At 40.4% G+C, this 25,482-nt stretch overlaps 1 protein-coding gene across 33 annotated transcripts; it reads left to right on the forward strand.

The window, feature by feature from the left end:
* The first annotated feature begins 7 nt into the window (after positions 1–7).
* Positions 8–23,677, forward strand: NFYA (nuclear transcription factor Y subunit alpha). Of its 33 annotated transcripts, none has more exons than XR_014062171.1 (11): positions 270–435; positions 1,324–1,455; positions 7,227–7,372; positions 11,797–11,943; positions 16,635–16,766; positions 16,972–17,077; positions 18,233–18,399; positions 19,473–19,646; positions 20,647–20,748; positions 21,000–21,129; positions 23,072–23,677. XR_014062171.1 is itself a non-coding variant. In XM_081520389.1 (10 exons), the coding sequence occupies exons 2-10, from the start codon at positions 7,298–7,300 to the stop codon at positions 23,123–23,125; spliced, it is 1,044 nt and encodes a 347-aa protein (XP_081376515.1). In that variant the 5' UTR covers positions 8–163; positions 7,227–7,297; the 3' UTR covers positions 23,126–23,677. The 33 variants fall into 33 exon arrangements, 23 of the variants coding, with proteins under 23 accessions (XP_081376515.1, XP_081376520.1, XP_081376521.1 ...); XR_014062175.1 differs by having other exon boundaries at positions 18,251–18,399; XR_014062170.1 differs by lacking the exon at positions 270–435 and adding an exon at positions 754–825.
* Positions 23,678–25,482: the final 1,805 nt, after the last annotated feature.

A 25,482-nucleotide genomic window follows, 5' to 3' on the forward strand; every position in this document is an offset into this window, starting at 1 on the left:
CGGAGGCAGTTGGAGGGAGGCCTGATTCCCCTTTGTTCGACTTCGCCATTTTGCGAGGCAGCGGCAGTGGCGGCGGCGGCGGCGGCTGGAGCCTCTGATTGGGTTTCGGGGTCCGGTACTGGAGCCAATCAGCGCGGGCAGCGAACCGGGGGAGCGAGGCACGGTGAGTATGAGGAGCCAATATCCAGCGGCCCAGAGCCGGCCCCAGCGCCCCGATTGGCGGGTCTCGCTGACCACTCAGGAGAGGCCCAGGCGCCTGTCGAGCCCCGGGAGTCGAGCTGAGCCTAGCCGAGCGGGGCGACCTGCTGCCCCAGACCAGAGCCTGCGAGGCTCTCCTGGGCACTCCCCACCGAGGCCTGCAGGGGGCCGCCCCGCGAGGGGATGGCGCCCTCGGGAGCAGGCATCTCGGGGCTCAGACCTGCGCAGGATGCCAGGGCCAGTTGGGGTTGCGTCGCCCTTCTCCCCGACCCTTTGGCCCAGTTTCTCGGGCCCCAGATGCAGGAGTGTTGGGTTTGCCTGCCACAAGGCCCCTACGTTCGGATATACACACACTCGGGCCTAGGCAGTTTCCTCCTGGTCTTTCTGGCCTCACCACTTAAACCTGCCCTTGCACTCAACACGCGGCGGCCCCCGGGACGGGAAGTCTCCCCCCGCGGGGCCCGCGCACCCCTCCCCTCCGTGAGCGAGTCTGTCCTGTCTGCAGACCTCCTAGGTGGGGAAGGTGGACCGGAGAAGACGCGCGCCGTGGCCACCAGACCCCGCGTGCAGCGCGGAGTGGGGGCCGGCCCGCCCCCGCCGTCCCTCTGCCGGGGGGCGCGGGAAGGGGTTCGTTAGTGCGCCCTCTCCTCGGACCCCGCTGCGCCCCTCCTCCCAGCTCACTCCCGGGTCTCCGGCCGCGGCGCCGTTACCACCCCCTTTTGGCTCGTCATTTCCTCTCTTCCCCGCCCCGATCGCCGGGCAGAACCGCACACCTCCGTCCTGGAGCCCATCCAGGCGGTGTCCCTTCCTTGCCCGGGCTGTAAGCCCCTGTCCATTCGGTGCCTGGAACCTCACTCTTGGAAGATTGCGAGCTCTGTGCATTCCTTTCCCCCGAGGCTGCACAATTTGCTTTCATTAGTCTTATCTGTTGCTCATCTCGTGGATTCTCGCTCCCTTAGGAATGTACAGTTTCTTTTCCTTTCACCTTTCTGTGTCACTTCGAACATGTCAGACTTCACTCGTTAGCTTGGTTCACAGCCATCTCTTGGTTTGTTTTTTTCCCAGTATGTTGACGTTTTCTTGGGTATTTATAGAAACTTAACAGTCTTCTGGGGTTTTCGTTAGGGTGAGAGGCAATCTCCTTTGACAGCCAAGTATCGAACAGTCAGTATGAACCAGGCGTCCATCTGCTGGGGGAAGAATGATTAGAGGTCGTTGAGAATCTTCCCAGCCTGGTGGAGATTGACAGATGAACAGGTAATTCATATCTCAGAGTTAGTGCTGTAACGGGGCCAAGTTCAATTCTGTGATGTGTGAGCTACCAACAGCCTCGGTGGAAGGCCAGCATTGCCGTACTTTTAATTGGCCTTGAAGAATAATGGGATTTCTTTGGGTAGGAAAGAACGGAAGAGCATTGCTCACAAAGAGAAGAGCATGTGCTGAGGCACCAGACTTTGCTGTGTGTTTTGGGGAAGAAGAAAGTATAGGGCGGTGGGCATTTGTGACAGTTTAGTAGGTTGGGAAACGCAGTTGGTAAAACCACTTGTATATTTTGCTAAGGGATTTTTCGGAAGCAGTTATTTTGTGGAGATTTCAGAAGAAATCTAGAAGCACTTTTTTTTTTCAAGTTTGGAAAAATAAGTTACTGGTTTATGAGATTCTGCTCCACAATAACAGCTAACTTTGGGGGGGAGGAAAGGAGATTTTTCGCCTAGGACTTTTAACATTTTTTACTCAGGTGAAGCACGGTACAGCAGTCCTTGTTACATACAGTCAGCCTCTAGTATATGATGCCTATTTTTATAATCACATTTACTGAAGTCATATAACTGGTAAGTTTCAGAAAGCTACTCTAGTGCTCTTTCCACTACTAAAAAATTGGGGACAGTTTTGTTTTCATTTTTTGCCATGAGTTTTTTATTGTTGAAATCATTTAAAAAATTGACTTGTAAAATATCTCATAGATGGGGCACTGTGACTTGGATTTTTTTTTTTAGAACGTTTACATTTGCCTTTGGAGAGAATAAATACCTTGGGACTTAAAAATGGTAGTATGTGTCACTTTAAAACCAGCCGACATTTTTGCTAGACTTCTTTCTAATGGACCGTTATTGTCTGGTTACATTATTGCTAAACCCCTCTAGAATTTGCAAAAGAACTTCCTTGCCTGGAATTTTGAGTACAGTAATCTGACCTTTAGCTTTCTCTTGACATGTGGCCTTTTAGCCTACTGTTTTATATGTGGAAATTTTTCTCTTTGTTTTTATGCTATGTCTTCATTTGGACCACTCCATTCCCTTCCACTTCGTCACGTGTAAATCCTACTTGTGCTTAAGACCAGGTCAGATGCCACATTTTTTCTAAAGACTTCATGTCTATCCCCAATTTCTGTCCAAACTCTTTTGCTTTTTTTCTTAGGGATTCAGTACAGATTTTTACTCCTTTACTAAATTTAAAGACTCTTTGAAGTTAGAAACTTATAGTTTTATTTCTAAAAGCTTCAAGACAGTGTTTGACAGGCGGTCCATCATTAGTGGAGATTATGCAAATTAAGAACTGCAATCCAGAAACCGTTTGGATGGTGGGGATAGTGGACAGCTCTTCGTTCTCTAGTCTTCTATCAAACATAGATCAGGACCTGTTTGTTGAGTTGTGAAGTCAATTTAGTGGGCCGATGCTGCTAATTTTTTACAGTAGAATAGAGAATACCACCATTCATCTTAAGTTATACTTACACAGATCAGTCATGAAACTTTTAGTTACTTTTTAAAATATGTTCTAAGTGCATTTGTGATATGAAATGTGTTTCTTACTGTGAGCTGTCAAAAAATTTAAAAATGCTGTTCTAGTCTTTGCCTGGTAGTGATGATCAAATATGATAATTCTGCAGGATTTTTCACTTGTTTTTTAAGGTTGAGTTTCTGGTTGAGTTAAAATGTGTGTTGGTCTAAAACAAATGGATTTCTAAGTAGTTAGCTGTATTTCAGGTTCTGTACCTTGAACTGAGGAGGAAGAGATTTTCTTGCTAACCAGAATAAACATATGTTCTTTCTGTCTTTGAGGAAAAGACATTCAAACTTTGAGTTAGGAGCAAGAACTAGACAGACTAAATCCGGCTGACTTAATTCTGTCAGAATGTGGGCAGAAAAGCACTTGAGGAAAGACGATGTCAGATTATATTGCAGTTCTGCTAACTGAAGCTCACAATAGTGGGAACATATGGCTTCACAGAAGCTGGTGGCAACCGTTCTTCACCATTAGCAGTCTAAATATCATGCTCCAAGCTGAATCACTCCCTCATTAATATATGACAGGAAATTGCTGTTAAACTTGAAACCCCTTCTGTTTTGACCCATCAAAGTATAGTGGATTTAAATGTTTTTAAGTTGTAGCATTTGTATTACGAGGATAAACTAGTTAAAAAGAAAACCTGCATGACATTTTATTAGTCATTTCTCTGCACTTCCAGTATGATATAAATTTCTGGAAAGTAGGGGTCAAGGAAAAAAATCTGACACAGGAAGGGGATTTGAGGTGGAGTAGGTTGTTAAAATACAGAGGACATTCCTTCCTGATCCTTAATTGTATTAATCAACTCTTTTGAGATATAGTTTAGATATAAAATGTACATTTTGATGGATTTTGATAGATTTATACACAAATGCAACCACCACTATAATGAAAATATAAAACATTTTATCACCCCAGAAAGTTCCAGATGCTCTATCCCAGTCAACTTCCCTCTTCCCCCTTTTCCATTTCCAGGAAACCACTGATCTGCCTTCTATCTCTGGATTACTATTACCTTCTCAGGGTTTCATATAAATGAAATCACACTACTCATGACCTTTAATTTTTAATTGTATTAGCTTAGAAACATCAATGCGTTGTGTGTATTGCAGTTAGAGACAGGATAGAATTTAGGAAAGACCATTCACTTCCCTGGAAGAGCCACTTAGTCTGGCTGAAAATCTGGTTTTCTGTACTGTTCCCAGAATCTCTGAGGAGCCAACTCAGTCAACCAGTTTAGAAGAGACGTATAAAAATCAGAAGGCCGATTTGTCGGTATGCAGTGAGAAATCACTGTTAGGTTTACTTATGTAACTAATCATATCTGCTCCCTGTTGGCGTATATGTGAATCCAGATTATAGCTAGATGCGTGTTTGGTGAGCGCTCGTTAGAGCAAGGGTGGTGAGATGAACCACGTGGCCATATAAACCGTCATGCCCCGGTGGCATAGTCATCCTGTCACTGACTTGTGGCTCTTACACTCGGTACTGATTTGGTTATAAGTAATAGACTTGATTGAGTTTTATTAGATTTTCCTCTCAACATTTAGTATAAAATTTTTTAGATACAGTAAAGTTGAGTTTTATAATAAATACCTGTGTACCCATCATCTAGAGTCTGCTTTTAATGTACTGTACTTGCCTTTTTAGAGAGCTATCTGTATATATCTATGTCTAAACTTAACTTCACCCATCAGTGCACTTCTTCCTAAATATTTGGGCATTCACAATACTGAGACACTTTACAATCATGGTGGGTAATTCATCTCATCCACCACGTGTGGATTTGTGGGGAGAGGTACATTGCTTTGCTGCTGTGATGTGCAGCTCATGTAATTCAGTGTAACTCAAATGTAACTGTCACTCAAATTTTAGAATTTATGGAGGCCTGGAGAAAAGTTTGGGAGAAGATTTAAAGTTTTTGAATCAAGCCTTTTTTCAGGGTTCTCATTATTACTTCAGTTTATCTAATTGTGTCCTTATTTCAGAAAGGAACTTTCAGCTGTTAAAGTGTATGAGAAGAGTAAATTTGGGCCTTGACTGCATATTTAATGATACTTGTTGTTGTTATTCAGTCGCTAAGTCATGTCCGACTCTTTGTGACCCCATGAACTGCAGCACACCAGGCTTCCCTGACCTTCACTATCTCCCTGAGTTTGCTCGGCTCCTGTCCATTAGTGATGCCATCCAACCATCTCATCGTCTATTGCCGCCTTCTCCTCTTGCCCGCAATCTTTCCCAGCATCAGTCTTTTCCAATGAGTCATTTCTTCACATCAGGTGGCCAAAGTATTGGAGCTTCAGCTTTAGCACCAGTCATTCCAATGAATATTCAGAATTGATTTTCTTAAGGATTGACTGGTTGGATCTCCTTGCAGTCCAAGGGACTCTCAAAGAGTCTTCTCGAACACCACAGTTCAAAAGTGTCAGTTTTTCAGTGCTGCACAGTTCAAAAGTGTCAGTTCTTCAGTGCTCAACCTTCTTTATGGTCCAACTCTCACATACATACATGACTACTGGAAAAACTGTAACTTTGACTATATGGACCTTTGTCAGCAAAATGATGTCTCTGCTTTTTAATACATTGTCTCAGTTTGTCATAGCTGTTCTTCCAAGGAGCAGGCGTCTTTCAATTTTGTGGCTGTGGTCACCACCCACAGTGATTGTGGAGCCCAAGAAAATGAAACATGACACTGTTTGCACATTTTCCCCGTCTGTTTGCTATGAAGTGATGGGACTGGATGCCGTGATCTTCATTTTTTGAATGTTGAGTTTTAAGCCAGCTTTTTCACTCTCCTCTTTGACCTTCATCAAGAGGCTCTTTAGATCCTATTCACTTTCTGCCATTAAAGTGGTATCATGGGCGTGTTGGAGGTTGTTGGTATGTTTTCCAGCAATCTTGATTCCAGCTTGTGCTTCATCCAGTCGGGCATTTCATGTGATATGTACTCTGTATGTAAGTTAAAGAAGCAGGGTGACAATACACAGGCTTGACATACTCCTTTCCCAATTTGAACCAGTCCGTTTTTCCATGTCCAGTTCTAACTGTTGCTTCTTGTCCTGCATACAGGTTTCTCAGGAGGCAGGTAATGTGGTCTGGTATTCCTGTCTCATTAAGAATATTCCACAGTTGTGATCCAAACAAAGACTCTAGCGTGGTCAATGAAGCAGAAGTAGATTTTTGGGGGGGGGGGGCGGAATTCCCTTGCTTTTTTTTTCTTAATGATATTAAAAACTTACAAAATTTTTAATGTTTGAAGTAATTGTAGAGACACAGGATCATTGTGATAAAATGTAAAGACAAAAGAGTCCTTACTCTTCGGAGGCAGGTGCTGAAGTATTTATAGAGCTATGGAGTAATAAGGTGTCTGGGATTTGCTTCGAAATAATGCAGTCCATGGGGTCACAAAGAGTGGGACTCGACTTGGCTACTGAACAACAGCAATGCAGGGGGAGGGTGGGTGGAAAAATGGATGAGATACATGTGAAATAAGATTGACCATGAGTTGAAAATTGTTGAAGTTGGGTGATTGCTATGGGGATTAGGTGGAACATTATCATCTTCTCACTATTTGGGGTATATATTTCAAAACTGTCATCTAAAAAAGTTAAAATTAATAACAGGTGGGATATTATCAGGCATTCAGATTCATGACTGAGGAAAATGTAGATTGTTTTCAGAGAAAATAATAGCCTTGATATGTAAAATTTTTTTCTTTTATCTAATCTGCAAATAGCATTTATGCCGTTTCTATAATTCCTTTTTATTTCTTGCTCTGGATTAAAACCCAAACTCCCAAACCTTCACTGTGTCTTTCTTACTTAACACTGATAAGCAATCTGTTGGACTTCAGATCTGGGTAATTACATACTAAATAATAAACCCTAAAATTTTAAATTGCTTATCACATGTAGTACAAATGTGTTACAAATTAAAGGCACAGTTCTTTAAAGTATGTGTGTAGGCCTGAAAATCTGTGTTAAATGGGCCTTGTAAGAAAGTGATACTGTAGCTTAATGAGAATTTCTAAGGTGCGGGTGTTGCTCTAGTAGTACTGAAAGGGAAACTTGCTGGTGAGAAATGACTAAGCATTTTTAAATATGTTAAATAGCATTATCAAGATGCTATTTAACATATTAAATGTTAATATGTTAAATGCATATTAACAATTAATTAAACATCTGGTGAGGCCTTAACTAACAATCTCACTTTACTTTCTTTTCCTCCCTCTCTAATAGGAGTGTATCCTGCAGTCTTCTAGGATCTCCAGAGTGAAACTGACTGTGGACAGGACTGAGTTGGAGGGACCATGGAACAGTATACAGCAAACAGCAATAGTTCAACAGAGCAGATTGTTGTACAGGCTGGACAGATTCAGCAGCAGGTATGGAAGTAAAACTGCTTTATTTAAACATCACAGCAGTGGAGGTGATAATAGCAGTACGCAGTTCCAGATTTGAGAGGCATCAGATCATATAGTGGATCTGGTGACTTGTGTTGAAGTACTTTTTGAAGATTGGATTTATTGTGATTTCTCTGATTTTTCTCTGTTCAAAAGTCTATCCAGTCCATGACTACTTAGAATTTGATTTCATGGGTGCCCGGTTTAATAAACTGCCCCCTTTTATCTTAGAAATCAAAAATACCTCGTCTGTTTTCAGATGGAGCTTTGAAGGGTGGTTTTGTTTTCCTGGATTAAATTTGGTTGTTTCTTTTATTGATTAAGCCATCTTGTGATCTGGTAAGGCTTTGGCCACAATAGACAAACCAAGATAGCTTCTAAGAAATCCGCTATTTAATTTGATCCATCACAGTGTTTATTTTGAAAAGCTCTAGTTTAATATGAGGATAATAGGTAGCCATACTTATGGATAAGCACATATTAGAAAGGATTTCTCCTGCTGGTTTATTCTTAATTAAGATAGGTTGCCTTCTTGAATTTATACACAGATTACATTTTCTGAGGATTTATACCTGGGTTTGTTTTAGGAAAACTTCACTTGTTTTTTCTCCCTAGAAGAAAATTAATTTATTGAGCATTGATTTGGCGTGTAGGCCAAAATTGGAAATGTTTTGTTTCCAAAATGGGACTTACTAATATAGAAAAGTCATTAGTTGGGGCAGGGGGGCAGGTTGGGCAGTGGGTGTTTTGATGGTGAGTTGTTCTATCTAATGACCAAAGGAAGGAACTACTTTTTATTAAAAGAGATTAATTGTCAAAATTCCTTTGCTGGCTTTTCCTTCCACACAACTACAGCTTCTTTCAGCTGCCTTGGTAGAAAGGGAGATTCCACAGAGGACTCTCCATTCATTCATACCAGTGCCCTAGTGAGTGAATTCTTGCTCTGTGTGAAGTTACTACTGGGGTAATAAAAATTAAGTTGAGTCTATGAATACATTGCTTCTAAGGTAGTCCAACTGAGTAGGAGTTATCCTAGTTTGGGGACTGAGAGCAGTGACCTCATGAAGATGTTTTTGGCTCATAATGATTGCTTTATTCTTCCTTTCTGATGATTGCATTCAAGTTCCAGAAGTTCTTCATTTTAGCTTCTAGGCTGCTAAAACCTGATTAACTATTTTGTTCTTGTGAACTCATTTGAGGAAATAAAAAGAACATTAAAATAACTGCATGCACAAGGATCAAATGCTTATTTTTGGAGGGAAGGACTGCATTAAAAATTTTTTGTTAATGATGTCAGCTACATCGATGTTTTTGAGTCATGGAAGGGTATTTTGAGTTCTGCTCTGGAGACAAAAGGCCAATGTCTGTAATCTGTTACCTTCAACAAAAAGCTTCAGTATAGGGAGTCTCCAGTTTGAAAGTCCTGTGTAGGGTGGGGCTATTGAAAGAAGACCCTTCCTCTCCCATAAGAGGTAAGGTGATCTCATGTCTTGAACTATACATTTCCTTCCTGACACATTTCAAGCTCTTCCTGTTCCTGTTCTCAGCAGCAGGGTGGTGTCACTGCTGTCCAGTTGCAGACTGAGGCCCAGGTGGCATCCGCCTCAGGCCAGCAAGTCCAGACCCTCCAGGTAGTGGTGCTCTCTCTGACTCTCTGTAAGCACTGCATGAACTTCTCTCCTCGTGTCTGGTGCTGTTTGTGGTAGGATGTCACGGAGGGACAGCAAAGCCAGTTGCATGACTTTGATGCTGCTAACTTGTCTTTGAGGCTTATAAGATGCCAGTTTCCTAATGTTTTGTACTAAATCATGTAGTGATGCTGTATCAGCTTTCTGAAAAGTGCCATTGGCTAGTACGTTTTTGGGGGAATACCTGAGAACAAAATCAGTGAAGAAATTCTTACAAGTGGCATTAGAACCTATTTAGAGCTCAGATTCTGTAATAAGATTGCACGGTAAATTTTCTTGAACTTTGTATTACGATAATAGTGAAGAAAATGTATACATTTTACTAGGCTAGATTGTGCTGTATTAAAAGGACAACTCAGATATAAAATAATGATTGCGTTTGACAAGATTAATCTAATCATTGAATCTTGTTAAATCTCTGCTATCCTCTCACTACTTTTCTTGGGGAAGTCATGACCTTATTATTGGATCTGCAGAGATTGCCCCATAGCTCTTGGTTGGACAGAAGAGAGATATGCTTTCTGTAAATCTTAGGTATATAGCCACCGTAAGAATTCCTACTTAAATAATGCAGTTTCTTAATATGTATGACCAAGTTAAATACCTAAATTGGGGTTGTATTTGGGCCAGTTCCTATGTAAACAGAAGAAGCAAAAGTCTTTTCTGTATTTATTAGGTTACTTTAGCTAAAATGATCATGTTTTTGAGAAATTGGCAAAGTTCAAGTACCCTGCCTTTTTTCTTCCTCTGAATGGAAATGAGTAGGACCTAGAATGCAGAACTGGCATCTCACTTTACTGTTAGTGCTGCTTAGCAAGCATCCTGCAGTGAACTATCCCTTATCGTAGTCATTTCACTCTACCCTTTCAGCCCTACTCCCATACCTGCCACTCATAACGTTTGATGATATACAGCCAATTCTGAACATAAATTAAGCTGAAATAAGCTGAGTTTGTAGGTACTCCCAAACTGTATTCAAATCTCAGAGTTCAGCAGCTTTATACTCATGTTTTCCATGCTTGCTTCATCTTATTGATACATAAAACAGTATTGTCATTAACCACTTGTGGAATGGGAATGTAACATGCTCTTAACTGTATTGGCTTCTTGTCTGATGCATGTATCCTTGTATCATCATATGTTGTAAAAACAGCAGGTTCCTTGGAGTCTCAAATGGTTCATCATGTGTATATATAGCCTGTCAGTGAAGGGAAAAGTGAAGATGATGGAGAGCCAGAAAATTACAAAAATAGTTGCCTTAAAACTTGTTTCCTTCTTATGCAGATTTTACTTAAAGAAATGGAAGCACTTTATGGAGATAATGGAAACCTTTCCTGTAGGGCTCTGATTATTTGTGGAGAATTTTAAATACTTCTTTCAGTTAGTCATGCAATAAATATTTTTTAAAAAATCTTTTCTAATAGAGCATGTGGAAGCATTAGTATAGCAAAAGGAATTTGATTTGGGATGGGGAAGTGAGAGGAGAAAAGCAGAGGAGAATCAAATTGTCAAGTCTTTAAAAAGTAAATTGGAATTTGTCAATGAGCAGTTTAACAAAACACAGAATTTGAATGTTCCTAAAGATTCCAGTATGCTCATAGGGGTGGGGAGGGCTTAATATCTAATCTACTAATCTAGGACAGATTGATCTTTTAACTAATTACTGTTATTTGAACATACTTTCACTGGCATTGAGAATGATTGTTTCACATACACAAATTTTCTTTTGATCTGTTAGAAATAATTCCTCAAAACAAGGATTGAATCTGAAAATGAAAGTTTTGGGCTTTCAGCTATTTTGTTGAACATTTCAATTCACATCTAAAGTGGTTTGGTTTTTGGCTTTCAGAATGCATTCAGTTAGCTAGACATTTTTATATTGGGACTCAAGATGTTACAGCATTTTCAGTGCCCTGGGTTTTAGAGTGATCCATTTACTCACTGGAGATTGAAAGTTGAGAGTTTTTTGGTACTGTTGAAAATTTGTATAATTTTCATGTTTGTTAAAGCTAAAAGAACTGTGCAGATATTGCAGGGTCCAGTGTGAGCAGTCCCACCACAAAAATTGTAAATTGACCAATATATTTCTAGGCATTTTTATTAGTGGTCTCCTTAAACAACCACAGGACAAGAATTCTCAGTGGTGAGGCAGAGGGTAAAAGGTATGTGTTTCACTTATGCTTGAGAAACTGTAGGGAGGAAGGGTATTCTATATAAGCTTTTGGAGCTGCTTGATACCTCACCTGGAGTCATTGCCAGGTACAGATGGATTTACTCCTTCCAACTTACTTAGAATTTGCACTCCAGCAACCATCCCCACCATCAGCCCTCCTTCTCATTGCCTACTCTCTAGTCTTCACCCAAGACAATTCCTGGATATTGGACTAAAAAGGCAAATAGTCTTGATGATTTGATTAAACACTTCTCATGAGTTTAGCCTGTATTTGATGATAAACACCTTGTATCTATTGAGACTTCCCAAAGACTCTGTTTATACCCCATTTTATCTGACTTAAGTATTCAGCTTGGCACTTAGTTACAGATACTGTATTTTCGAAGAAGACTACTTGAGGATGAGGACCTGGAAGTATTTTCTTAGTGTCTCTCCTACTTTTTCCTCCTCTAGCAAGACAGCAGAGTAGTTGCAGTGTTTGTCTTTAGGTAAAAACCATTTTGTGTCTTATGTTATTTCATTGTTCTTATTTTACTTTATTCTAGGTCCAGGGGCAACCATTAATGGTACAAGTCAGTGGAGGTCAGTTAATCACATCAACTGGCCAACCCATCATGGTCCAGGCTGTTCCTGGTGGACAAGGTCAAACCATCATGCAAGTACCTGTATCTGGGACACAGGGTTTGCAGCAGGTGAGTGTTAGTTAAAAAAAAAAAAAGAATATTAGACAGAATATCAGGATAGAAGTTTTAAGAAATAAGTTGTTACAAATTGAAAATTGATACTGTATTTAATTGCTTCTTACCTTCCTTGAGGGTCTGGCTGCTCACTGCTCAAAAGCCAATAAACAGGCCAGGTTGATGGAAAGGAGACAGGGAAGTTTGCTTCGTTTCAGATGCTGGCAACTAGGGAGGAGGAGGATGGTGGACATCTGTCCAAAGGCCAACTTTCTCCCCACCTCCCCGCCAGTGGCAACCAGTGAGGCAGGAGCTTTTATAAACAGAAGGAGGGGGCTACATACAGGAATAGCACAGTCAGCTCTGACAGTCATCCTCAAATTGCTCTTCAGTGGCCTAACCAGCATCATCTTAGTTGTTTTAGGTGTAGTTAATCTTCAGTTTCAGGGTCTGTCTGTTCCCATTTCTTCGCGGCCAGTTCCTGGAATTGTGGCAGCTCATATCCTGGGTACAGTCTGGTCATCATGTAGTTAACTTCTCCACCTGGTGTTTTATTATCTATAAGACAGCTCACAGGATATAGCTCAGAATATTACCCATAGACCTTGAGAAAGAACTAAAGGTCCTTGACTGCTTAATGACTACATTAGTAGCAGCAGTAGTAGTCTCCTTTGACTGTTTTCCCTTGTTTCCACATTTCTCACTTCTCTGTTTAAACTTACTTTTTGTGAAAGTTTTCCACAGACGACAGGCAGGCAGAGGACATGGTTAGGGGCAGGACTGTATATAGAGTCCTGTTCCATTTCAGGTTGCCATGCCCTCCTCTAGGGGATCTTCCCAACCCAGGGATCGAATCCATATCTCTTATATCTTCTGCATTGGCAGTCAGGACCTTTACCAGTGCCACCTGGGAACCCCTTATAAAAAGAGTATCTAGTTTAATAGAAATCATCATTAGTGCGTCCTTTGTTGGCGCTTCTGGGCACTGAGGGGGGGAGTTTATAGTCTGCTTTGGAGATTGTTGTTTTGGGTCAGAAATGCTATCCTTTTCATTTCCTTCCATGTTATTTAAAACTTATCTAGCAAGTGATGAAAATATTTCAGTCCAAGCCTATCACACACACCTCAAGCTATACTTAAAGCAAAATTTATAACCTTGAATATTTTAAAAGAACTGAAAAGAAATAATAGGTTTTTTTTTTTTTTTAGGAAGTTAGGACAAGAAGAAAATGAGCAAAAGATAGGTTAAAATTAAGGAAGTAGAAAACTAACAAAAATGTAGGAAACTAAATAAAAGCTGCACAGACGTGTAAAGTAGTTAGGTAAATTCACTGGAAAGACTGATTCAGAAACAGAAAACAAAAGTAAACAGAACACACAGCTCTGTGGCAGCAAACTTTTTAATTACAGGCATTTTTATCTTGTTGGCAGAAGTTTAAAACACTGATTATATCCAGTGCTAGAATGGGTATTAAGAAAATGAAATACATTATTTTTGTTCATTTTCAAATTGTAAAGTCCTTTTGGAAGATATCTCGCTCTTGAATACTTAAACCTTTTGATGTTCCTGTCCCACTTCTAAGAATCTATTCTATAGGAAGAAAAGATAAATATGTAGGGAGAAATATACAAAGACATTTATTGGAGCATTGTACTAGCAAAAAAAAATTGTAGCCTGAGTATCTGTTGGTAAAGAATCGATTGAATACATCATACTATATTCATTTGGTGTATTATGTCCTTGGACTTCCTCAGTGGCTCAGCAGTTAAAGAATCTGCCTGCATTGTAGGAGACGCAGTAGACTCAGGTTCGATCCCTAGGTTGGGAAGATCCCCTGGAGAAGGGAATGGCTGTCCACTCCAGTATTTTTGCCTGGAGAATCCCATGGACAGAGGAACCTGGTGGGCTACAGTCTATAGGGTCACAAAGAGTCGGATACGACTGAAGTGACTCAGCACACATTATGTCCTTGTTAAAAAGGATGAACTGTTGACTTTGAGGGAAGGGTTAATAATGAAGTATTTTTAGTGAGAAATAATTTACAGAGAATATATGCTTAAGTAATCTCACCTTTGTATTAATAACTAATAGCCAGATGCCAGTGAGTGTGTGTGTGTGTATATATATATGTTTATGAACTTTTTACTAAAATTTTCTAAAACTACTTATATCTTCTATGATTTCATTAATATCTTCACTTTTCTGGAGTAATGTAATATGAAGTGAAGTTGCTCAGTCATGTCCCACTCTGCGACCCCATGGACTGTAGCCTACCAGGCTCCTGCATCCATGGGATTTTCCAGGCAAGAGTGCTGGAGTGGGGTGCCATTGCCTTCTCCACAGGATCTTCCCCACCCAGGGATCGAACCTGGGTCTCCCACATTATAAGCAGACGCTTTACCGTCTGAGCCACTAGTTGAAAAAAAATTCAGCCATGCTTGATAATCAAATTTTTAAGTTTTGCATATTCCCTTGTAGTTTTGTGCACACCTCTTGGGCATAGTTGTACACAAGCATATAGTTTTATTGTTGTGTGTTTGGTGTTTTTGTTTTACTTCCTTTTACTTTTACATTCCTTCATAATAGTCAATTTGATGAATCAGAATTTCTAATTTCACTGTGCACTTAGAAATTTATTTTGTTTTTTTCTTGTTTTTGCTTTTATAGGTAAGGTTACTATAAATGTATTTGAATTTTATAGCTTTATTTTTTCACTTGAGTTTAATCTTAGGGGAATATTTTTGGGAGTGGAGGAATTGGTTGGGCAAAGGGTATGGTCATTTTTAAGGCAACAGCATATTTTTGGCAAGATAGAGTTGTAGTCAGGATTAAAAATAGTTTCTACATTTCTCCATGCATAAATGTATGAGTCTTTAAACATACTTCAGTGTGTGTACTTGCCTCAATTTCACACTGCTATTTCATTTCTGTCCTTCTCTCATTGCCGCCTCTGCAGTCCCCCCACTTGGCATGTCCTCTTCTCTGTTGAATAGAAACAGTGTGATACAGAGCTAGGAAGACTGTATCAGGAATGCAATGACCTGAATTCATTTGCAGGTCTGCCATTAAACAGACTTTTTGATCTTGGCCAAGTTCTGATTGTTGGTTTTCTCATTTGAAAAATGCAGTTTATATCAGGTGATTGCTAGGGTTCATTTCAGCTGTAAATTCTGTGGATTTTGTAGGATTTTTTTTGACCTTTAACAGAAGACATTGAAAAGGTTATCTTATTCCCCTCACTCCAAGCAGCACTGTAACTAATCAAACCATCTTGGAAAAATTATTTTCTGTTAATGTTGCATGATATGGCTCTAGGTATGATTCCATAGCCTCCCATAGAACACTTAAATTTCAATCCATTTTTATTAGAGGTTACTTTAGTGTGTGTGTGTTTTTTTTTTTTTAATAATCATGTCTTTTAGAAGTGTACTTCACCTTTTTTTGGATTGTACCTTCTGTTTTAGAATTCCAGTGAAACCTATGCTCTCTCCTTAGGTTAAGATACATGGCTTAATATAGACAATGGAACTAAAGTAGAGAGCCACGAAATAGATGTAGGAATATTGGAAATTGGTATATAACAAAAATAGTATAAAGTATCAGTGAAGAAATGGTTCAAGAATGGTATCAAAAAGGAAGATTGATCCTTGCCTCATACTATATAAAAAATACTTGCTAGATAGATTACAGATCTAACTATAAAACATACTTGGAAACTTTTATATTCTGTTCATAGGAATATTTTCTTTATGATGTGGGGTAGAGAAGGATTTCTTAAAAACTGAAAAAAAAAACAATTTTATAACTTTAAAAATTTGGTGTGTGTCAAAATATATCATAAAATAAAGGTAGAAGACATAATTTGGAAAAGATATTTTTAACATTTAATGGGGTTTGTGTCTAGAATACGTTTTTTAAAATTCTTTATATGTGTTGATTATGAAAGTAACAGTCGAATAGAAAAATGGGCAAAGAATACGAGTAGGTAGAAGAGGAAACCCTATTGACCAATAATAGGTACTCCTTACTGTCCAAAGCGGGTAGAAATAGATCCAGGTAACCAGATAAATTTCTTGTTTATTTACCAACACTTTCTAATTTAATCTGTTAAATTTCAGTGTTGACTGCAAGGGTATCTAATATGATAATACCCCTTTCTGTACAAAATCTTTTAAGGATTTTATGTGTGTGTGTGTGTATTTATAGAATCCCAGCTGGAAAATTTAGAAATTACTTAATAATTTTTTTCAATATTTTGTTATAAAAAAACTTCAAACATAGACAAAAACAAAGAATGATACGGCGAATCCTCATAACCCATTTTAACACACAAACTAGTATTTTAATGTTTAAATCTATTTTCATCTATTTTCCCGACTTAGGGGTTATTTTGAATATGTACACTACCATTTCATCTATCAAAAATACTTCAGGGTGTATTTTTAAGTGAATAAGCTTTTAGAAATACATTCCCGATGCCAGCAATATCATCCTTAATATCATCCAGTATCCAGACAGTGATCAAAATTCACCAATTTCATAAATGGAAAATAAGCTAATTCATAAGAGAACAGAATAGGACTTCTGTTTTTTTTTTCCTCTTCAGAACATTTCCTGCCTTCTAGAGGAGTTTGAGTAACTAACACTCCAGGACCAGTGGAGACCAGTGTCAGCAGGGCACTAATCTTGGTGTTCTCTTCTGCAGATACAGTTGGTCCCACCGGGACAGATCCAGATCCAGGGTGGGCAGGCCGTGCAGGTGCAGGGCCAGCAGGGCCAGACCCAGCAGATCATCATCCAGCAGCCCCAGACAGCCGTCACTGCTGGCCAGACGCAGGTAACTCCGCTGTCTCCACGGCCTCAGCAGAGGAGCACGGCTGCTTTGGGAGGGTCAGGCAACTGGGTAGAGTATTTCACATGTAGTAGAAATGGGGAAGAAAACTATCGCAAAAATGCCTTTTTCTTAAAAAGGACTGTGTGGTCCTTTTTTCTTGTGGTGTCTTTGGAATCTGTTAAATTGTGTCATGATTTGCTTCCTACAGACACAGCAGCAGATTGCTGTCCAGGGGCAGCAAGTGGCACAGACTGCTGAAGGGCAGACCATCGTCTATCAGCCAGTTAATGCAGATGGCACCATTCTCCAGCAAGGTACGAGTGCCCGGCATTTCTGTGGGACTTCTGGGGGCATCCTGTTCATCCTGAGCAAATGACTGCTTTAGAAATTTTGTGGTGACCTCTATACAACATACTTTTAAAACAACAACAAAAATTATTTCCTTTAAGTCTCCACTGATTGTTAGTTCCTTGTCACCAATATGTGACCAGTGTTGATTCCATTTGTAGGAGAACTACAGTAGTTGTTAAAGACAACCATTATGACCCTAGGGATTATATAAGCTTTTTATTCTTTCTAAGAACTGTTCTCTAAATGGAAGATTAGAAATACAGAGTTTCTTTAGTGGTAGAGAACTACATCACTGCTGCTTTTTTTCTTTTTTTCTTTTTCCCCTGGGCCACTTCATTATTAATTTATTTCAAAAGACTTATATAACCACTGTGTATGCAGCACATTACTGGAAACAGTTTTCTTCTCAAAGACACTCTAGTCTAGTAAGCGAGACATGAATGTGACCAAATAAATACCGTGCAGGACCCTTACTAGTGGTATGTATTCTGTGACTGAAAGTTTGACTTGTGATTGAAATTCGGCAGTAGACAAGAACCAGCGAGTGCAGTCAGTGCTCCTCTGTGACTCGGGAGAGGGCCAGAACGGGCAGAGCTCAGAAAAGGAACAAATCCTCAAGTGCTGCTATTGAAGTTGGGGGCTTGGTTGGCCTGGTTTAATTTTAAGATTTAGTCCTGTAGTTGTCTGACTCATTGTCAGTTTAGAGTAAACAGTTTTTTTAAAATCTTCATCCTGAAGCAGATCCTTTATGTAAGAACAGTGGCTATAACTGAAGTCAGACTGACTCATAGAAAGGGAAGCCTCCAAAATATTTGGTCACCCATTGAAAACTTTCGACTCAGTATGGGTCAGTAATGGGTAGCTTTATTCAGGATGATAGTTTTATTCAGAACTAGAACCCCTATCGTTATTAACATCTCTAAACTTGTGATTACTTGGATTATATACAGCAACCAAGGCAGAGAACGAAAGAGTGCTTTTTCCTCCCCTTGTTCTAAAAGAGCAAGTTTTTCCAGGATTAATAAGTGTGTGCCAGATAGAAGAGGGACTAACTGTGTTCCCTTCTTTCTGTATACCTGTTTTTTTGTTTGTTTGTTTTATGTTTTATTTTCTTAAAGTTACAGTCCCTGTTTCAGGCATGATCACCATCCCCGCAGCCAGTCTGGCAGGAGCACAGATTGTCCAGACGGGAGCCAACACCAACACAACCAGCAGTGGGCAAGGGACTGTCACAGTGACACTGCCAGTGGCAGGCAATGTGGTCAATTCAGGCGGGATGGTCATGGTAAGAAAATTGGTTTTTCATTTCATTGTTCTCCTTTATAGTTTATTTTTCCATATATCTTTGTCTTTGAAAATTTCTTCAGCTTGTGTTTTAAAATCTCTCATAAAGCTGGTGTATAATCCTGACCTCTTGAGACTGAGATTAATCCCTTAAGACACAGTGGTCTACTTTCACAATAAACATTACAGTAAACCTTAACTCATTCTGTGCACCTACTGTGTGCCAGAGACTATTCTAGGTGCTAGAGATATAGCAGAAGAAGAGCATGTAAATATTCACTTTTCTGGAATCTTATTCATAATTCAAATGATGAAGAGAGGTATAGACTACTGATCTTGGGGAAGTAGAAAGTACACGGCCCAAAGTGGGTGACACAAAAACGTTCAAAGTTAGAACGGTTGTAGTCAATAGAGAAACCAAAAAAAATGTGTGATGTAAATATACTGGGAAGAAGGGAAGGAGAGTTGACTGTAAACTCCTATGTCAGAATAGGGTGTCAGTGTACAGTACCTAGAATGGGTCAACTAAGAAAGAACAAGGATTAGAAACCTACACAGAAGGGGAGGAGTCTCCTGGAAGAAACAATTAACCATTTCAAGTTGTTATCATTGGGAAGGTAGTGGAACTGGGTTTGTTCAGGAAAATGTGGGTTGACTTGCATTGTTAGGTAACTAAACTCAGTTAGCAGCACTTGGTCAATTTGAACCAAGGAAGGTACTTCCTTCCTGTTTCCCTTGTGCTTCCCTTGTGCTCTTTTACTGCCTGTGGTTACTGTTCATGACCATTAGATGGCAGCAGACATTCTTAGAAAATGGAGCTTTGCGTGGACAGAAACCTGGACATGGTTATGTCATTTCTCAGTGTGGGTCCTTGGCCCCCTGTTACAGAATCATCTGGAACATTTGTTTAAAATGCAGGCCTTAAGTGTAAATGTTCTCCAGGAATCTGCATTCAACAAGTGCCCTATAAAGCTACTCGTCGTAGCATTCAGAAGAACAGGGACCAAGAAATTGTTTCCCATGTCCATACTTCATGTCACTACTTAATAAGCTCTGATTTTTCTCTTCACACAGATGGTACCTGGTGCTGGCTCTGTGCCTGCAATCCAGAGAATCCCTCTACCTGGGGCAGAGATGCTTGAAGAAGAGCCTCTCTATGTCAATGCCAAACAGTACCACCGTATACTTAAGAGGAGACAAGCTCGGGCTAAATTAGAGGCAGAAGGGAAAATTCCAAAGGAAAGAAGGGTATGTATAACATGGGGACGGACACAGGATGAGAACAGCAGGGTTCTACTTCTGAAATAACCTTATATGTGGTTAGTTTCCTTGAGTACCTTCCAGACTTCGAAGTTAGATAGCTGTTACCTTTTGTAATGGTACTTACTATTGCTATATGGAGCTGCAACTATAATATTTAAAAAATAACTACAACATAAATAGCGTTTTGTTGTTGTTGTTTTGTTTTGTTTTAATCTTCCATAAAGTCCAGAGGTGGACTTCCCTGGTGGCTCAGATGGTAAAGAATCCGCCTCCAGTACAAGAGATCCAGGTTTGATCTCTGGGTTTGGAAGATCCCCTGAAGAAGGGAAAAATGGTTACCCACTCCAGTATTCTTGCCTGGAGAATTCCATAGACAGAGGAGCCTGGTGGGCTACAGTCTGTGAGGTCACAAAGAGTCAGACATGACTGAGCAACTAAAACAAACTGCAAAGATAAATTGTCTCGGGCTGTGGTAATCCTCAAGACCATTTTCATCTTGTCTTACTGTCCTGATTTCTTAGTATGCTATCCATAGGCCAATATGACTGCCTGGGCTCTAGCCAAGGAGCAAAGGGAACAAGGAAACTTTCTTTCAAGGAAACATTCAAAAAGTTCCATAATCACATTAGCCAAAATTTAATTCCATGGCCACACTTACCTGCAAATAATGCTAGGAAATGCCATCTCTTTAATGAGACTATACCAGCTAAAATTTGGTTTGTTACTAAAGCAAAAGGGAGGATATATATTGGGAGGTAGGTGGTGATCTCTGCTATATCTTTGGGGAATCTGCACTTAGTTATTACTCATTCAGCATTTACATTCTTATGATAGTTAGACGGTTAGCTGCTGTTGGTGTTTTCTCCAAGATGTCTCCATAACACAAGGTCATAACTGCCCTTGGTGGCTTTATCACAGCCACCCTAGACTTCTGAGCATTGGAGCGCTATGCTGCTTTCAGCTGGTGACTTGATTTCTCTTGTAGAAATACTTGCATGAGTCTCGGCATCGTCATGCCATGGCACGGAAGCGTGGGGAAGGCGGACGATTTTTCTCTCCAAAAGAAAAAGATAGTCCTCATATGCAGGTAAGAGGATTTATACCTTTTATTTTTAGCTTTATTGCCTTGTATCTTCTTGGGTGGAAGCCTTCACAGTGTCCTCTTGCTATTTTCACACTAGGGTCTAATCAGTCTCTAAACTGGATGCAACATTGTTTATTTTAGAGTCCCTTTCTTCTTAAAAGAACTAAGGTCTTTGATCCAGTGGCCTTTTTTCCTCAGACTTTTCCAGTTACTACTATTAATGCCTTGAAATTCTCACTTTTCTTGATTTTCAGAGAACAAGTTTATTCCCTAGTGTAGTAGTAGCAGCAACTAACACTTAACTGCTGTGTGCCAGCCATTACGTTAAGCACTTTCATAAGCATTTTATCACTGAATCTTTACAACAGCCTCGACCCCCATGAGGTAAGAATTATAGTTTCCATTTTACAGTTGAATCTGAGGTTTAGAGGGGTTAAGTCCTTTGCCTACAGTAAAATATCTAATAAAATGGTGCAACGGAAATTCATACCCAGGCTGTGTAACTCCAGTATAACCATACTGGTTCTTACATCTAATTTCGCTGATTGTATCTTACTGGCATTTCTAATCAATGCATCCAAAGTAGAACTCTTGGTTTTTATTTTATTTTTAAACCTAAACCAGACACTCCTATCAATAAGTCATGTGTCTCTTCACCCAATTATTAAGGCTAGAGTTGTCCAATTTTTGAAGTCCTCTTGGTTTTAACTCTAAACTATACTCTGAATCAGCTTACTTTTTCCCTCCCAACTGCTGTCAGGCTAGTCTAACCCTCTCTTCTTTGCTTCAGTTAAGGCAATAGCTGCCTAGTCTCCCTTCTTCCCCTCTTGTGCCCCTCTAGTTCACTCTCCACATCTCAGTGTATGTATCACATCACATCACCATCCTGCTCCCTTCCACTCCTCCCCTTTTCCATTTGCACGTAGACTAAAATCCAAAGTGCTTACCATGGCCAGCAGGGCCCTGTAGGATCTAGCTCCTGCCCACCTTTGGCTTTATTTCCTCCGCTTCTTGGTCTTTATGCTCTTGCTCTACTGTTCAGGAACCTCTGTCTTTAAAATAGCTTCTCTGTAAAGCTTTTCATGCCATCCTTTCATGTCATCATGCATGACTGTCTCCGTATCTTTTAGGTCTTGGTTTCAATCTGAGAGGCCATATCCAGAGGTCTCTTCTACTCCATTATTTTCTCACATCTTCCTTTTGAGTGTAGTAATGATCGTTTTATTTGTGTAATTGTGCAGTGGTTGTCTACTCTAGACTATAAGCTGTGTAGAGAGTCAAGAATTGTTCCCCGTTGTATTTAGCATAATACCCCTTCAAGAACGAGCACCAGCAAATTTTTGTTGAATGGGTTCCTCCCATTATTCTGTTCCTCCCATACAGAAGCTTTATTCTGTAGACCCATCACATTCCAGCTTCACTGTTGTCCAATCCATCTTTATAAGATAGTGCTTTTTTAATCATAGTGCTTAGTGCATGGTGAGAACTCAGTAAATGTTGGTTATTGGTCTTGCTCTTTGGTCAAGACTCAGCCTCTTGTCCTACCACCCCTAGAAATGTTTCAGCTTTTTCTTGGATCATGCCAGTTGAGGCTTCAGAGCCTTGGTATGGAGGAACCGAAGGTGGTTGTTACATAGTGGGTTTTTGTGTGTATGGTAGCACTATATGGCTTGCAGGATTTTAGTTCCCCAACCAGGGAGTGAATGTAAGCCACAGCAGTGAAAGCATCAGACCCACCACTGGACTGCCAGTGAACTCCCAAGGACTGATCTTCATCTTAACAGTGCAGGTTTTTTGTAAAAGGCAGGCGACAGGCAGAGTTTAGTGGAAAGAAGATTAAGTCGGAGCCAAGAGATTTGAGAATTAATTCTTGCTGAGCTTGTCACTAAGTTTTTGATTCTAGTCCAGGCTTCAGGTTTATCTGCAAAATGAGTGCATTAAAGTAAATAAAATCCAGTGTCCTTTCCAGAGCTGCCAAGTGCTCGGTATTTAACTAATGAAAATATACAACATGACTTGGTTTCTCTAGGTCTTTTTTTAGCCACGTAGGGATCCTTAATCCTTAAGTGTGTAGAGCACAGCACAGGTGTTAAAAAAGCAAGATACTCTCAACTCGGGAGTGTTCAGTCATGGAGTGCCAGGCCAGACTTGAAATCTTTTTCTAAGAATAAAGTTTATTGTCTCTTCTTTCCTAATGGAATTGCATTGTAGTCCATGTATGCAGACATAGTGTTTGTGTACTTCCCTTGGTGATAAGTAAGTAAGAACCATGAATTCCCAGTTGTTTTTGCAAAGGACTTTAATTGTTACTGTGCTTTCTTTGTAGGATCCAAATCAAGCAGATGAAGAGGCTATGACACAGATCATCCGAGTGTCCTAACCCCAGGTCATGTGATGGAGCTGATCAAGGCCATATTCCTCACACTGTTTCCCACTGTTCCAGGGAAATTGATCAACTCTTCCGATGGGACACTGATGATCACATTCTGCCCTTTTCTACAGGACAGAAACCACTTAGTTTTTAATAAGTGGCTCAGTATTATAATTGCAAGAATGTCTGGCAAACTGAAGTTGCAAGCCTTTGTCTCACCCTTTCAGTCAGGACTTATCTCAGACTGTTGCTGACATTGACATTTCATGGATTGGGATGATGCAAGGGACTCATGCCAGCCCAGCAGGACACACAGAGCACTTGTGTTGACTGGTGATGCCAGCCAGCCATCTGAGCAGAGGAGAACAACCTTCTCAACCTAAATTGCGATTGGGGAAGCTACAGCCCATTACTCCCCACGGATTCTGAACAGCACCCATCCCTCTAATGGGAGATCTCAGGCTGATGGATGGACCGTTGGTATTCAGAGATGGTTTCCATGCAAGGAAGCTCCATCTCGTGATATGGAAACAATAAATTCTCTGAGATACATTCATCTAATCTGTGGTAATAATAAGAATCTCTTCTACCCAGATGATAGCTTGGGATTTTTGGACTCCAGCCAAGAAAAAGCTAACTCTGGGGATAGAATGATAAAAGATTCAAGCACTAAAAACATAAATTGCTGGATCTCTTAGCTTTCACAAGGTGTGGTCTACTTGTCTGTCTGTTGACAGGTCATACGGACCATAGTTCTTGCTGAGGCTATTTGTAAGACGATTTAGAGGGTACTGGACCTTGAAACTGCCTTTCCTTGTTAGAAAACAAAATTATACAACTTCTGTGCTGAAGTACCGAGGACATGTATAGTAACTCCGAAACAGCAAAACTAGAGATTTTCAATCATAGGCTTTGTGACAGCATTTGGGGAATAGAAAGGTTCGTGTGTATTTCAGTCCAGAAGGACTAAGAGTAGTATATTTACCCTTGTGATGTCATATAGCATGATTCGCCAGTGGATGGATGCCTGGGATGGATCATTATAATGAAGAGAAGAATTTACATTTATACTATAACCTTTTAACAAGCATGGAAAGGGAAGTCTGAGATTTCATCCTTGACAGTTTCTGGAAAGCACTGTTCAGTCAAGCTGGCAGGGACATAATCCAGGTTGCCTGCTCGAGTGTGAGGTGGATGTTGGCTTCACTCCTGCTGTGCTTTGTGCTGGCCCACGAGAGTGAACATTCTCATTCTTCCCATGGCAGCTGATTCTTTGGTACCGGTTTCCGTTCGTTTCCCCTTTTCTCCACAGGTCTTGTGCAGAAAGGCTTTCACTTTGCATCCATGTTCTGGAGATAAAGTGCAGACTGGAGATAGAGATTCCCGCAGGGTCAGGAGCAGGGCCGAAGCCCCCAGAGTGGGCTGTGCCTCAGAAAACCTCAGAAAAAAAAATCTGTTTCTTTTCTAGATGAACCCTGGGAGAACTAAGGTGATTTCAGAAGAGTTGCTGGTTTGGGGGTTTGTTTTTTTTTCCAGAAACAAGGAAAACTTTGTAATTCTTTCAAAGAACATTTGGTTTTGATTTCAATACCAAGACTAGAGATTGGCTCTTCCTTTGATATCACTCTAGCTGTATTAAGAGGGAAAATAAATTAAACCACCAAAGAAAACATCACAAAAGGAAATCAATGTAATGGGACAAAACAGGTACAGAGCTATGCAGAGAAAGTGGGAAGTGAAGTATCTCCCTATTCCCTTGAGTCGAGTATACTCATCTGTCCTGGATGTCAGGAGGGGTTGACCCTTTGGTGTTGACTTTTTTGGGAAGCCCCAAGTTCTTCAGATGACAGATTACTAAAAACAATGAGGAGTTTGTATCCTTTGGTTTTGTTGAGGAGTCTTCAAGATGCAGAGTTCAGAAAGAAATTCCTCAGACCTAATTTCTAGTACTTAGGAGAAGGCAATGGCACCCCACTCCAGTACTCTTGCCTGGAAAATTCCATGGATGGAGGAGCCTGGTAGGCTACAATCCATGGGATCGCTAAGAGTCGGACACGACAGGGTGACTTCACTTTCACTTTTCCCTTTCATGCACTGGAGAAGGAAATGGCAACCCACTCCAGTATTCTTGCCTGGAGAATCCCAGGGACAGCGGAGCCTGGTGGGCTGCTGTCCATGGGGTCGCACAGAGTTGGACACAACTGAAGCAACTTAGCAGCAGCAGCAGCAGCAGCAGCAATTTCTAGTACTTAAGCCAACAACAGTTCTAAAATGCTATTTATTTGTGTCTGTAAGATTGTACATACACTACCAACCTCATACTGTTGTGGATTTTTTTCTCACAAATTTGAGTTTGGGTTTTTTTC

This window comes from Giraffa tippelskirchi, chromosome 8 (assembly GCF_054371585.1).
Source record: "Giraffa tippelskirchi isolate mGirTip1 chromosome 8, T2T-mGirTip1v1.2.pri, whole genome shotgun sequence".
Lineage (NCBI taxonomy): Eukaryota > Metazoa > Chordata > Mammalia > Artiodactyla > Giraffidae > Giraffa > Giraffa tippelskirchi.

Excerpts from the sequence above, each read along its gene's own strand:
- NFYA (XM_081520389.1), top strand. The coding sequence starts at position 7,298 with ATGGAACAGTATACAGCAAACAGCAATAGTTCAACAGAGCAGATTGTT. Across the intron at positions 9,025-11,796 it reads AAGTCCAGACCCTCCAGGTA|GTCCAGGGGCAACCATTAAT; the intron begins GTGGTGCTCTCT and ends ACTTTATTCTAG. Across the intron at positions 17,078-18,232 it reads TGGCACCATTCTCCAGCAAG|TTACAGTCCCTGTTTCAGGC; the intron begins GTACGAGTGCCC and ends ATTTTCTTAAAG.